This window comes from Periplaneta americana, chromosome 6 (genome assembly GCF_040183065.1).
Source record: "Periplaneta americana isolate PAMFEO1 chromosome 6, P.americana_PAMFEO1_priV1, whole genome shotgun sequence".
NCBI lineage: Eukaryota > Metazoa > Arthropoda > Insecta > Blattodea > Blattidae > Periplaneta > Periplaneta americana.
The window spans coordinates 60,731,048-60,745,992 of record NC_091122.1 but is presented as its reverse complement, the minus strand read 5'-3'; the positions used below and the strand labels follow the sequence as shown (position 1 = coordinate 60,745,992).

At 36.6% G+C, this 14,945-nt stretch overlaps 1 protein-coding gene across 2 annotated transcripts in view; it reads right to left on the bottom strand.

Annotated features, from left to right (window-relative positions):
• Nucleotides 1-14,944, bottom strand: part of LOC138701364 (DNA ligase 1-like) — a 60,278-nt gene extending 45,334 nt beyond the window's left edge. Inside the window, exons 1-4 of one of the 2 annotated variants that reach the window (XM_069828185.1) lie at nucleotides 14,585-14,944; nucleotides 14,248-14,484; nucleotides 2,689-2,820; nucleotides 1,058-1,090 (exon numbers count right to left, since the gene is read on the bottom strand). In XM_069828185.1, coding sequence (XP_069684286.1) covers nucleotides 1,058-1,090; nucleotides 2,689-2,820; nucleotides 14,248-14,484; nucleotides 14,585-14,596 — 414 coding nt within the window. In that variant the 5' untranslated portion in view covers nucleotides 14,597-14,944. The remainder of the gene's footprint in view (nucleotides 1-1,057; nucleotides 1,091-2,688; nucleotides 2,821-14,247; nucleotides 14,485-14,584) is intronic. The other variant, XM_069828186.1, reaches the window with a different exon arrangement.
• Between the last annotated feature and the right edge of the window lies 1 nt (nucleotide 14,945).

Below are 14,945 nucleotides of genomic sequence, written 5' to 3'. Positions count from 1 at the left end.
ATTCAGATGGTCAGTTAAGCCACCAGCATAGCTCGGTCGGTTAAGGCGCTTGCCTGCCGATCCGGAGTTGTGCTCAGGCTCGGGTTCAATTCTCGCTTGTGCTGATTACTTGGTTGGGTTTCTTCCGAGGTTTTCCCCAACCATAAGGCAAATGTCAGGTAATTTATGGTGAATCCTCGGCCTCATCTCGCCAAATATCATCTCGCTATCACCAATCTCATTGACGCTAAATAACCTCATAGTTGATACAGCATCGTTAAATAACCAAGTTAAAAAAAAAGTCAGTTAGGTATGGACATACACTTGGACCATTCAGAGATGCACGGATATGTACCACAGGTCTCAACTAGTGCTAGATGAAAAACTTCCATGCTATCACCAAACCTCTGGCAGTCTCAATGTAGTTGCACTTCCCTCGAAGTAAGCGTTGATCTGCACAACTGTCATTCCCCAGTTAGTTGCAACCATACAAAACAGATATCAACAGTCACATTCATCCATCTTCTTCTATCCACAGTGCTGTTCATGATGTAATCTCATTCAAGAAATGACATATTCCCGAAATGCTACTGATACTGTAGAACAGAGATAGTGCAATTTCTGCACACCTCTGATGATGGAGTCATTCACACATGGGGTACCATTACCATCTCGCCTTCAAAATCTGCTAACTCGTAATGTTTATTCGTACTACAGCAAATCACTGCCCACATCAAGCTATGCTTTCTCTTACCCATCCACTTTACAAACAGTGAATTCAGACATCACAGAAGGGGTGACATTTTCAGATTTTCTGAACTGGTATCCTGTGATTTCTATCCACACTGTGTGTATGTATATGTGAGAGAGAGAGCAAGAGACAGAGAGAAAAGATCAAATTCCAGAACCTACAAATTTAGAATTCTGTAGCAACTATGAATTTCGCATTCAGTACTTTAGGAAAAGAATACTGTTTAAGTAATCACAGCTAATTAGATCGTAATGTGAAAATGTTCATAAAACTTAAATCACAATAAAAAGAAGTAAAATACAACTACAGTATATACAAAAATTTTACCTGCTCTAAATTGCCATCTATGCTGCACGCACCCTAAATAAAAAAAGAAGAACTTAATGCATAAAAAAAACATTTATTACAGTGAAAACAAAAATATTTACTTTATAATGACAATAGTAATATGCGTTACAAGAGTGGTATGTTGAAGTTTTCATGTTCGAGGAAAAGTTTGAAAAAGCAAAACGTAGTTGAGCTTTTTTAATTTCCGAGAATTGAAAGAAAACATACCGCTCGTGTATCGTACATTATTTTGTGCGAAGATCGTTTATTACATACCTGAAAGAGGAATTTCTAATTAGTTGCAATGAAATCTCCATCTTGGTTTCTGTTCAATGATGGAAAATTTTCAAAACAAAAATATCTATCTTCAACATTGTTGCTTTAAAATGTTTTCTGTGTTTACTATACTCCAGCAGGCCGTGATATATGTCTGTCTTTTTTTTCCCCCAGTCTATGATGAGTCTGGAATCTTGTTGATTTTTTCACGGCTTCCTTAATGTTACTTGCATCACGAATGCAGTAACTTTAGTGGAGTTGTAGAGTTTACTTAATTTTTGCAAATATTTAAAAACAATAATTAACAGTGCAATTTAGGTGAAATTTCAATGGTAAGTTTCCAATTTATAATTATTACTATATTGAACGTCTCTAAAAATAATATGTTAAAAGCCTAAATCAGTAAAATCAATATGTCACTTAAGCGGTAAGAAGAGGGAAATTGTTGTGTGTGTGTTAGGTTGGGAATACTGAATGTGGAATTTTAGACTTTCCGCGGATTGGTTTTGTGCAGAAACCAAGCAAATACGCACGATCTCGCACAAAAGTATATATCCATATTTCATGAAAATAACAAAACGAGCTTCAGAACTCCCTCTACAAATCGGATATTGTTAAAGAAGAGCATGGAACAATTGTCAATGTCATTTTCTGAGACAGACAAAAAGAGAGGGAGGGTGCAAAGGAGAAAGATGGTGAGAGGGAGAGAAAGGCAGAGGAAGTGGTAGAAAGAGGAAGAAAGGGAGAGAAGAAGAGGCACTTGGAGAAAGTAGGGACAGAGAGGAAGGGACAAAGAGAGGGAGAAACAGGAGAGAAAGGGGATGAAAAGAGAGGCAGTGAGAGAGCAAGATGGAAAGAGGAAGAGAGAATGCACATGCATGAACACACACTCATGATGATTTACTTTGAGTTGTCATTAACTGTTTGATATATGATTCATGATCTGTTTGAACTTCTCCTGATATTATATTTTTTTGTAAATGGTATTATTTTTTTAGGCATTATGAAATGGAATGATTAGATTTCAGAATTTTAAAATTTAGCATTCTGGCGACCAGCACAGATAAAAATAAAGAAAGCATGGATGCTGAGGGAGAACTATACTTCTCAGCCATCTACTACTAGTGGCTAGTTCTACTCTAATAGCTCCTAAAGTTTAAAATTATCATAACATAAAAATGTACAGCTTCTGCCAAGCAAACATTTTCCCCATATAGCAAACCATAGAACTATAGTTAAAAAAATTTAAAACAACTCAAATACTCAACTTCTGCAGATTCTCAATACTGATGTCAGCTCCATATTCAACAAGGAAAGGGACGAAAACAGATTAAAGATGACATTACGCTACTTACACTAGTATCTTGGTCTTGATTCTCTGGAAGGTTAGGCTGCTGTTGATGTTGGTTATTCTGATCTACTTGCACAAAAGGCAGAGGTGGTGGAAGTGGTGGCTGGTTCCATTTTGGATTGTGATAGTATCCAGGCTGAAACACAATATAGGATTTATATAGTTCCGTCCATAACATGAAAGCCTTTGACTGCTGTTCATAACTCCTAGCATAATATCAACATCTATTGGCCTAATGGCCTCTCATTTTTCCTTCTACACTAGCTATGAATACATCATAATTGTCACATGTCTAGATTTTACGTAGGTTCGTACAGGGTGAGTCTTAAATGTATGTTTGGAAAATGCGTGAATGTGCTCCTGGATAAAACACAAGAACAATTTCTTATGGGGAAATTTTACGGAAAATGCTTAGTTTCTGAAAAAAAAAAATGAACAAACTAGTTTTAAATACTGGCTTTATTTCATAAGTATTTGAACAGAGTGTTTGTTTTGATTTTGTAGCATTGTTTGTTTACAAACATACCAGAGTGACAAGACAGTAGCGCTTAATGCAAACCTCTTCTTGCGTATGTAAACATACTGCACTGTAATATACTCCTAGGTTCATTTTTTTTAACTTTGTTATTTAACAACGCTGTATCAACTACGAGGTTATTTAGCGTCGATGGGATTGGTGATCGCGAGATGGTATTTGGCGAAATGAGGCCGGGCATTCGCCATAGATTACCTGACATTTGTCTTACAGTTGGGGAAAACCTCGGAAAAACCCAACCACGTAATCAGCCCAAGCAGGAATCAAACCCGCGCCTGAATGCAACTTCTGATCAGTAGGCAAGCCCCTTAGCCGACAGAGCTACGCCAATGGCTAGGTTCATTTTAATTGTGGACTCTACATGTACCTAGTTTCTTATGTGATGTTAAAACAACTTATAGTTCCGACTTCGGTAGGAATTTAAGTAGCATGACAGCAGTAATTCAGTAAGGCAGTTTTATCAAATACTGGACAGTAGTTTTGCACACTTGTAGACAATGCTAAAGTAAGTGGTATGCAAAAAATTCTACTTATAACATGAAAAAATATTAAATTTTTAACAATGTGGATATTGTGTTAAGTAGCCTAGTCTCTGCCAGAGACAAGTTTGTGGCAGTACAAATGAGCATTCCCCACTCTTTTCTTTTTCCTCATTCAGCTGATTCGTATAACATATTAGATATTTACTGTGTTGTGCGTGATGTCTATGGTCAGTGAAGTGAATGTGTTATTTCTTACCAAAAACTGTTTGAACTATTTGAGAGGTAACACATTAACCCTCCAGTGTAGTTCAACACATATAACTTTTATTAATAATAGCATAACTTTTAAGCACAATTGTATTGTACATAATTGTATAATAAACTTTCTTTAAAAAATAATAATAATAGCATGCGCTTCATAAAATATAAAATATAAACCCATTCAGTCATGCAATGGAACCATGTGTAAGCTTATTACTTGGGCTTATTTATTTATTACTTATTAATGGAGAAAAATTCGTTCTGGCATCGGGAATCGAACCCAGGACCCTCCACTTTGCGAGCTGAGTGCTTTTACCATCTGAGCTATGCCGAGATCCAATCCACAGTGCCAGCCGAACTCTTCTTCTTTGTATCATCGACGGCCTACTACCTGCATTTTAGACATATAAGTCATATATGCAGGAGCATATATTTTTAATGACTTTATGGCCATTTCAACAACAGTTTTTGAATCAATGTTAACACACACGCATATCCTATATATATATATATATATATATATATATAGTTTAAATGCGACAGGCACATGTCACTAGATTTAGTGGCATGTAAAAAAACTAATGCGGGACAAAATTCCGACACATCGGCAATGCTGATATAACATCGGCAGTTGCGAACGTCGTTAAATAAACCATAATTTTTATATTCTTATATGAGGACCTTGCCGTCCTCTATTGAATATTGTGTAGTATTATGTATTCATCCACGTAGATACTTATTAATGGACAAAAATTCGTTCTGGCATCAGGAATCGAACTCAGGACCTTCAGCTTGGCACACTGAGTGCTCTTACTATCTGAGCTATCGTCCTCATACTGTATAAGAATATATTTCTATATTTATTATTTGGGATTATCTGTGCTCTAGTACGTATTTATTGTTTCATGAAGCAATGCGATTTTTTTCAGCACACGACACTGAAGGTTTTTTTGACGAAAAAAGTGGGAAAGTGATCTAATTTTCAAACGGAATGTAGTTTGGAATATGAAGAATCCGTATAGGACGTCAGTTGGCTTGAAAATATATCAGAAAACAGGAAAAAATTGGAAAGAATTGATCGGTGTAGATAATCTAAAAGTGATTATTTAACATGTTAAATAAATAAGTAGAACACTTCAAAATATAACGAAACGCATATTTCACTTCATTTAGTACTGTATATGCAAAGCATACAAAAAGCCTAAACTAACCTAATCTAACCTGCCACAGATTCGTATAATATGTAAGGCATACCAAAAACCTTAACTAACCTAACCTAACCTTTCACAGATTCGTATATACAAGACATATGAAAAGCCTAAACTAGGCTAATCTAACCTAACATGTCACAGATTCCCGCACTGGAGAACTCAGAGAAATTGTGGTTGGAAATTTCTGCATCGCGTGCTATAAAAAAGCCGCAATATGATCAAGTAAATCACAGGCGAACAAAATGTGTGTTGCAACACAAAACAAACTCTGTGATCATCACAGTGACGTCAGGCTACCCCCCCCCCCCATTCGAAAAACAAAACCAACCGTAAATATCAGTGTGGTATTTCTTGTTCTCCCCACCCTGTTATTTTGTTGTCATGCAGGCTGCATCAGTTGCTCCTTACATTTTGCCTGCCTCTGATGTATGTGAATGCAACCATGCTTCACCAGAGAAAATTATTTAAAAAAAATGGCTCAACAATACCGTCAACAATATTCTGTTAAACCCAATTACAGAAATTTACTCAACTTACGTAATGCAGCAGTAATTCTTGGACTATAGCCATTCTGTAAGGTTTCAGTCCATTAAAAATTTGGTAGCCATAAGGGCTGAGGTTTTTAAAAAGCCTACTTCCTGTAAAACACGACATGGAGATTTCTTTGGACAATGTTCCAATAATGTACCAATTTCATAAGTTTCTGTTCTGTTAAAACATTTATTAGCTTTGCAATATTGTAGCATTTAGCAATCTCATTTTCCTTAATCTAAGAACAAGTTGTCTGTCTGTCAACTAGGATATGGAACTCAGGGACTTTGTTCTTCATTAACTTTCGGCTAACATTTCAATAGTTCAACAATCTAATATAATACACACACACATACTAAAATTTCATGAAAGAATTTTATTAACACTAAAATAACGACATATCTTGATCTTTAGGAGATTTATCACACTGCACGATGAAGGCAACAGCAGAACTAAACTGCAACATACACGCTCATTACATGGCCTTGAGGTCGTGTTACATCAGCCAACTGAGATTCAGCCTCTCTGTCAGCCCAGACCCAAAAAGAACACTGAATTATAAAAAGGGTGCAAGACGGTCCTTTAATGGATGACAATGGTGATGATGATGATGATGATGATAATGACGACCACAATGATGATGAGGAAGAGACAAAGAGGGAGATTTCTCAATAATATTGTTCTTAGTTTTAATTTTGAACTTGGTTTCAAGAAATCGTAATTTATTTACTCACTTTTCAAATAAAATGTGTTTTTCTATAATCACTGTTTCAAAAATATTAATGATCATGAAACTTGTACTTCGTATTATAAGAAACATAAAAAATGAAATGTGTTTCAATTGTGACAGTTTTTGTGCATATTATATGATTACTTATTCAAAACTAATAGCGTACACAAACTACTTCGCCACATAGGTACCTCATAATTTTTTAGCATTTCTAAAACAGCTTGCAATGGAACTGCGAACTTTATGGTACCTGTTATTGAGAAGTTCACCCATTTTTGCAGAAATCAAATACATGAGCCAGGATTTCAATCCCGCTGCAAGCTGGATAACAGTTTACTTGGCTCCTATCAGTTGTAACATTATATATAGATCATCTTAATATTCCTTTACTCGAAAACAAACTCTGTTTCAGTTTTGGCGCAGAATACATCTTCCCCTGCACCCGAGATTCGTGATGAAACAAAACACGACAGAAATTCAAATACTGTAATAAGACCACAGTCTAGTACATAGTCATGAAGCTTGAGCTGTTGAGGGTATTAGGAACAATAGACTGTCTGTGATGAGGCGATAGTAGCGATCCTAGTGGTTAGCAACTATCTATGGATATATATTCACTATGTATTGATCTTCATGACTGTATATACTAGACTGTGACAAGACTATGAGCCACAGATATATTATATGAGAGTTGGGACATAAGTCATGGCAACTATTTTTTTCAAAGGTAAGAGTTGATATCACAAAATATCACATGTCGCACGGAAGCCGTGCAGTCATAGTGTGTGTCCACAAAACAAATGGCTCTGTGCTTGTCTGTAATAGAACAGAAACGTTAAATCATTTGTCAGTGTAGTGCCATGCAGGATGGATGTAATCCGTGTTGAACAATGCTCGTATATCAAAATAGCTGTTCTCCATGGGATAAATACCAGAGAATGCCACAGAGAGTTGGTAAAAGCTGTCGGGAGGTGGGTAGCTACTTTGAGGGCCTTTAGAACAGGTATGTGTGCTGTAATGATTCTGGCAAGGAACCTTGTAATGTTATGGCAACAACCATAATAAACATGAGGAGCAAAATGTTGGCATTTTTTAAATGTCCATACATTTCCTCCTTTCCTTGTCCTTTCATCTGTATATTTCACATTTTCCACTCATGTTCGAATTCTCACAAAAAAAATAGTTGCCATGACTTTTGCCACAACCCTCGTGTATGTATGTATGTATGTATGTATGTGTATGTGTGTCTGTGTATGTATGTATGTATATGTGTATATATATATATATATATATATATATATGCCTATGCGATAATTGTTTAAGTCCGACGAGTAGCATTTGTGAATTCTATGTTGACAGATGAGCTATCCTGTCTTGAGTCAGGGTATCCAAGCTTTTCCTGTATCAGTATCGGAACATGTACTACCACAAAAATTTCACACCAGCCTATTTTTAATTATTACAGACGATAGGTGAAATGAAGGAAGGTGGAAATTGTTGATGGAATGGAAGAGGAAAATGGGAGTACCCTCAGAGAAACCCTTCACATGTTTGCTTTGTCCACCATAAATTCCATCACGATCTGACTGGGTATTGAACCTGGACCATTTGCACTGTTGAGTCACAGAAGTGGCGATGTACTCAAATTATGGTTAGCTTATATCATGAATGTAGGGTTGCCACCCGTCCAGCTTTCATGGAATTATCCCAGAATTTTAAACACTGTCTCAGTTCCCGGGCAAACACACATTTGTGCCGCTTTTGAAAGCAGCAAAGAACAATATTCGAAATATACATGGAAAAACAAATGTGAGCATGTAAAGACATTTTCTTAATATTTATATGTTTTATGTTAACTCGATATAGGCTTCATTCATTCATAGTTTTCTGTCCAAGAGAAGGTTCTACTGTGTAAACCCAGCATTCTCCAATCTTCCTTCTCTTCAGCCCCCTCTTCGTCTCCATATACGATCTTTATAATATCTTACTTAATGTTTTCTATCATCTGATAACTTCTTCTGTCCCTAACTTTTTTCCTGTTCACCATTCCTTCCAGTGCATCCTTCAGTAGGCAGTTTCTTTTTAGCCAGTGATCTACAGTCTATACAAAACTAAAAAGGTATTGATAGTTCAGTGGCTTCAAAGCATCACTATGGCAACTACTCAAACTAGCCAATCAGAGTACATGGTGACAGGTCGATGTTGCTAACTGTTTTGTAGCGAGCACATGGTAGCCAGTTGTTTTGTTCGGAAGTGTTGAATCTTCGTTATTGTGTTACAGCAAGTATTGGTGTTATATCATGGTTATTGTTTTCGTAGATACGAGTATTTAGTTGTTGATGAAGGTAGAATTATTTTGAGTTTAATTTTAAATTTAATTTAGTTGTGAGTGTATATCTAATGCAATTTACAGTGTCCATGTGTTTCACTTATATAATGTTGAAAGGCAGCACTTCTGCAGTTAGCGGTACAAAACGAATTATGGGCTCAGAGGGAGAAAGGAGTGCTACAAGGGACAGCAAGTCTAGAAGTAACGGAAAAAGTGCTCCCCTTACAAGTCAGGCGAGAGAAGTGGTTTGTAATGTGCAGTACTATTTTGAGACAATAATGGGCCTCCTTTTCCTGTACAAAATTTGCTTTTCTAATGGTGGAACATGTCGGTAGGCATTGTATGTGATGACATCAGTTGTCGTCATGGGATCTTGCAGGTATGGTAACATGGCTTAGAACGCTAAATTCTTTAAGCCAATGTGATGGCGTCAGTTGTTTTCGTCATGTCTGCAGTGGGAGTAACATCGGTTCATAATGCTAAGTTATTTTCTAGGATGGATACCTAGCGAATGTGTGCATTTTCTAAGGTTACAGCTCAGTTTAGGTGTATGTGTATTAATCGAAAATTAAGAATGATGGCGTCGGTTGTTTTCGTCATGTCTGCAGTGGAAGGAACATTGATTTATAACGCTAAGTTATTTTCTAGGGTGGATACAGGTAGGTCTAGTGAATGTGTGCATTTTTCTAAGGTCAGTGTGCATCGTATGTGTTTTTTTTAAAATCGAAAATTAGGCATTAAGAGTGTATATTTGTATATGTGAATAGATCAATTGTAGAATAGTGGGATATGTTGTTATTTAGCGAGTGGTGTTTGGATTTACTGCAGGAAAATGACGTTAATAATAATAGTTTTATTTTCCCTGGCAGGGTTAAAGCCATCAGGCCTTTTCTTCCACTCAACCAGGATCAAATCACATACAGAAAAATACATACCGGTATACAAATATTAACTTAAAAAAAAAATGTTAAGTTTTCGGTATGTAAAGGTTTCCTGTTAAAGTTATTATTTAGAATTGTCTGTTTTGTGATGATTTTCGTGGTTTCTAAGGTAGCGGATTTTGGTATTGTGTGTTATGTGCTGGAGGGAAATGTCTTCCTCCTTAAGATATAATAGGCTATAATGCGTGACATAATATATGACATGTAGTTGGAGTTTTGAAATTCGGTTCATCTTTTGTATAAGTTTCACGCATCATGTTCATAAGTGTTCGCATAGCCTAATGGTTAAGGTTGTGGAGCATAGAAGTAAAGGACCGTGTTTCGAGTCTCACCTCCAGCAAGATAAGTTGTGTTAATGAAAATGTATGTAATGTAGATATAAAATTAGATAGTAGAAATAAAGTTGCAGACTGTGAAGAAAGACGAAGAAGAATAAGAGTGTAGAAGAGAATACAGTATGAGTTTTCTTTTTGACGTCATTTTGCCACTGCCCCTTTATAAAAGCATGCCCAAGATTTTCTGATTTACATCACATGCAAATTTTCGGTATTTTAAATTTCAATAAATTGCAAGAATACTCTATTAATTTCCCTCTATGTCTTCTTCAAAATCTCATCAATTCCCCATTTTAGTCATCTGAACTTTCTTCAAATTAGAATCTGTGTCAGCTTTGCATAGGTACCTAGAGCAAAATGACTTTAGCAAAACGTTACTTGAAGTATCAAAGCTCGTTAAATTTATTTTAACCATGCTAGCTACAAATGCCTCTGCTGAAAGAAGCTTTTCTGCCTTGAAAAGACTAAAAGACTGCTGCAGAAATACAACAGCTCAGGATCATCTCAATGGACTCACTTCAATGACTATTGAAAAATCACTCTTCAAGGAACTTAAAAAACGTCCCAAGTTATATGATGAAGTTACTGACATATTTGGTGCTAAGAGAGAGAGAGAGAGAGAGAGAGAGAGAGAGAGAGAGAGAGAGAGAGGAGGAGGATAGAACCTGAAATATTTTATCTCACTCCCTTTCGTTTTTCTACAATGATTTTGGCAACTGTAAATGGCACCATATGACATAGTGACATACTGTGTATCCAACTGATTTCAATATAATGCAATGTTAAGGTCTCACTTAGTAATGAATCAGCTTTAAGATTGTGCATAAATCCAAAACAAACGCCCATCGCTCAAGTTGCAATCCAGAAGACGTAATAGCTAGTGGAAAGAGATGGAAAACATGCACATAGGTCCACCTGTAAGTCTTCCCACCACAGTGGGAATTGTGTTGCACTATGTTTCACCTTTCGCCGGCGTGTATTTTCGCAAATATTACTAATTAAAGGTTAGTTTACATTACATGAGGAGATAGCTAAGTGACATGAGACTGAGAAATATAACAAAGTTAGAGTGGGTTAGATGAGGGGGGACTAGCGCTGAGGTAATTCCGGTGATTTCAGAAGTGAAAATCGTTAAATTTATAAGGGATTTTTTTTTATGGAGATGCAGTTTATCGTATATCCAAGGTGTAATAAAAGCCTAAACTAACAAACCTAACTTGTCACAGATTAATATATGCAAGGCGTATAGGCATAGTACATAGGGAACTACCTCAGCACTAGTTTAGATGTAACAAGAGGCAGAGGAATGTGGCAAGGTTAGAGTGAGTAAATGAAGTGACATGAGACCAAGGACTGTGACAAGGTTACAAGGTTAGTCACAAGATGTCGCTACTATCTCATCACATCTGGCTATATTTGGTGTCGCTAAAGGAAACAAAGGTGAATGTTACTTATGTTCCTACCAGTTTTACACTAATCATAAACATATTTAGTATAACTTGTTGCTCGTCAAGTATTCAATGCCTTTGTTCGGCCAAAAGGAGCATTTCGAGTGCTACTTTGACAAGCACATACTCAAAGAGAACTTGCCCAGGTCAACGTCTGTTATGAGAGTTCTACAAAAGGGCAGCACTGCTCTATCCACCACAACCATAAATGGTAAATATTACTATAAACCTAACCCAATCTAACCTCTCATATAATACTACATACCTAACCTAACCTTTGAGAATACCAGACACCTAATCTAACCTATCGTAACCTCAGATAATACTACACACCTAATCTAACCTAACCTTACATATAATGCTACGTATTTAATCTAACCTAACTTAACCCCGTGTAATACTACACATGTAATCTAACCTAACCTAACCTTTCATATAATGCTACACAATCTAACCTAACGTTTCATATAACGCTACACACCTAAATCTAACCTAACATAATCTCATATAAAACTACACACCTAATCTAATCTAATCTAATCTAACCTAACCTAACGTAACTTTCATATAATGCTACACACCTAAATCTAACCTAACTTAACCTCATATAGCCTATATAACATATTTTGGGTGGGTTTACAGCAGCTTTCGCAGTGATGACATAGTGTCCTGGAATTGCGTACTACAATTTTTGAGAGTATATTTATGAAGTAATGAAATAATTAAACTACGATCATTTGGTCCAGAGAGCTTCCTTTTTAGTTCAAGGATAATTCGTTTAACATGCAACCGTATTTAAATAATTTTATTAAAATACGATCATTTTTGTCCAGGTAGCATAGGCTACATTTTAGTGCAAGAATAATTCCTTTAATATGCTTCTTAAATTGATATTGCAGCCAATATATCAGTGGTCATCAGCACACCGCGCCCTCGGGCTCGCTTCTCTTACCCACGGATAAGAGATGTACTAGCGTGCATCCGTGGCTACTGGCGAACATGCTTTCTTCCTCTCCCTTCTGCACGAAGGTGCATATTCCGATACACTTTTTACCCGTTAATCATTTCAGAGAGTGCTGAGGACCGTTACAATAGGCCTATACGATAATTTTGTCCAGGGGAGCATTCTCTTTTGGTACAAGGATGATTTATGTAACATGTTTCTAAATTAGTATTTTAAATACCGGTACATTCTTTAATAAATCACTGAAAAACAAATGTGAATATAGGATGTGGAGTGAGTACGAATTTTTTTTTTTTTTTTTGGCGCATTGTTTTTGGCAGGTGCAGTCCGTGTTCTAACATTTTCCCACGCATCATTGTATACATAAATAACGACAAACAAAAACTAACATGCCACATAACATTTTAAGAAATACAGGAAACAAGCATGAATAATATTCACCATTCTTAATGATTTTGGGACAGAAAAAAGATGTATAGAATAGAAATTAAATACAAATGTGCGTGTAATAAACAATAAGCATATCATCTTCGATTAATCATTTCAAAACAACGTGAGTATAACGTGGATTGTGGAGGAAAATAATTGCTTATATGTTGCTCCTAATGTGCATCATTGTTAACTTATGAAAACAAATGAAAATTAACATGGCACATAAACACTATTTGAAGAACGATAGGAGATATTAAGTAATATTCATCGTTCTTAATGATGTCTGGATGTAAAATAACAATGAAATATGTATAAAATAGAAATTATATACAGGTAAGCATATAAAAAACAGTAGGGGCTAAGTAGAATCATATTTGATTAATAAGCTTGTATTGCATGTAATGTATTGTGGGTCCCTATCACCACGGCACAGCGCATCCTCAGGTTGCGGATAGAGGAGACGGCCTCCAGATATGGAGAGTAGCTGTGAATATATTAAATAAGCAGTCGTGGACAGCCGATAAGGGGTGGTCCTCCAGCCTGGGGGTTGTTACGAATCCCTACAATAAGCCTCGGAATAGGACTGATTCTCTGGCACGACCTCAGCAATGAAACTTGGACTCTCACTCTGAGAGAGGAACATAGGTTAAGGGTGTTTGAGAATAAGGTTCTTAGGAAAATATTTGGGGCTAAGAGGGATGAAGTTACAGGAGAATGGAGAAAGTTACACAACGCAGAACTGCACATATTGTATTCTTCACCCGACATAATCAGGAACATTAAATCCAGACGTTTACGATGGGCAGGGAATGTAGCACGTATGGGCGAATCCAGAAATGCATATAGAGTGTAAGTTGGGAGACCGGAGGGAAAAATACCTTTGGGGAGGCCGAGACGTAGATGGGAGGATAATATTAAAATCGATTTGAGGGATGTGGGATATGATGATAGAGACTGGATTAATCTTGCACAGGATAGGGACCGATGGCGGGAGGGCGGCAATGAACCTTCGGGTTCCTTAAAAGCCATTTGTATGTATGTATGTATGTATGTAAGCTTAAATTACTCCAGGTTTAGTGTAAGAGTGGTCTATGTCTAACGATGTCTCCCAGCAAATTACCCAATTTAAAAACAAAAAATCATGATAGAAGATTGAATTTGTATATTTTCTCTGAAACTTTCCGAATATTTGTAGGCAGTCTTTTACATTACATTGTCGAAAATTGGTTTATAGCGCAACACTGGCAGTGATAAAAGTGTGAAATATGCGTTCAGTGGCCGGTGGATACTCTACATTGACTTCCTAATCTCACATCTGGCTATAGTCGGTGTTGCTAAAGTAAACAAATATCCATATATATTACCTGATACATTTGCTGTGAAGGGTCATAATATCCGTAGGGGCCTCCCCTTCCTGGTCCTCGAAAGTATCCATGATTGTTTGGCATTCCTCTTGGCCCTCTCCACATTCCTCTTCCACCTCGAAATCGCATATTTCCCCATGGCTGCCAGCCTGTATGAACTCCACCTCTATTATAGTTCTGAGGTAAAGGAAATGGTGATTTTGGGACTGTGCCATCACCTTCTCCATTCTCTTCGGCCTATTAGAATACAAATTAAAAAAAAAAATGAACTTCTACGTGCCACTTAACCTCAATAGAATCTTATATAAAAAAATGTCCCATCACCTACACCATTTACCTTTCTTTTCATGTTAGATGAATTCGCTTTAGCAATAAAAACACGTCAAATTATCATCCACCTCACTTATTAAATGCACTATTTGTACATTCTTCGTAACGTCAACCATAATGAAACACAAGAAACATGGCCTACTAACATTAATCACATCAAAAACAGTGAAACAGTACACTGAACAAATTCATTTTGAATATCTTCAACGATTTATGTTAGCCTGTGTTTATTATCATTCGTATCAAATTATCCACCCGAGAATATTACTCTTATTTCGCCAATGCTCATAAAATACACACATCAAACCGGACAACACACAACAACAACACAAAGTCTGGTTCGGATTGGTTGAGCTCGGTTAAGCTCA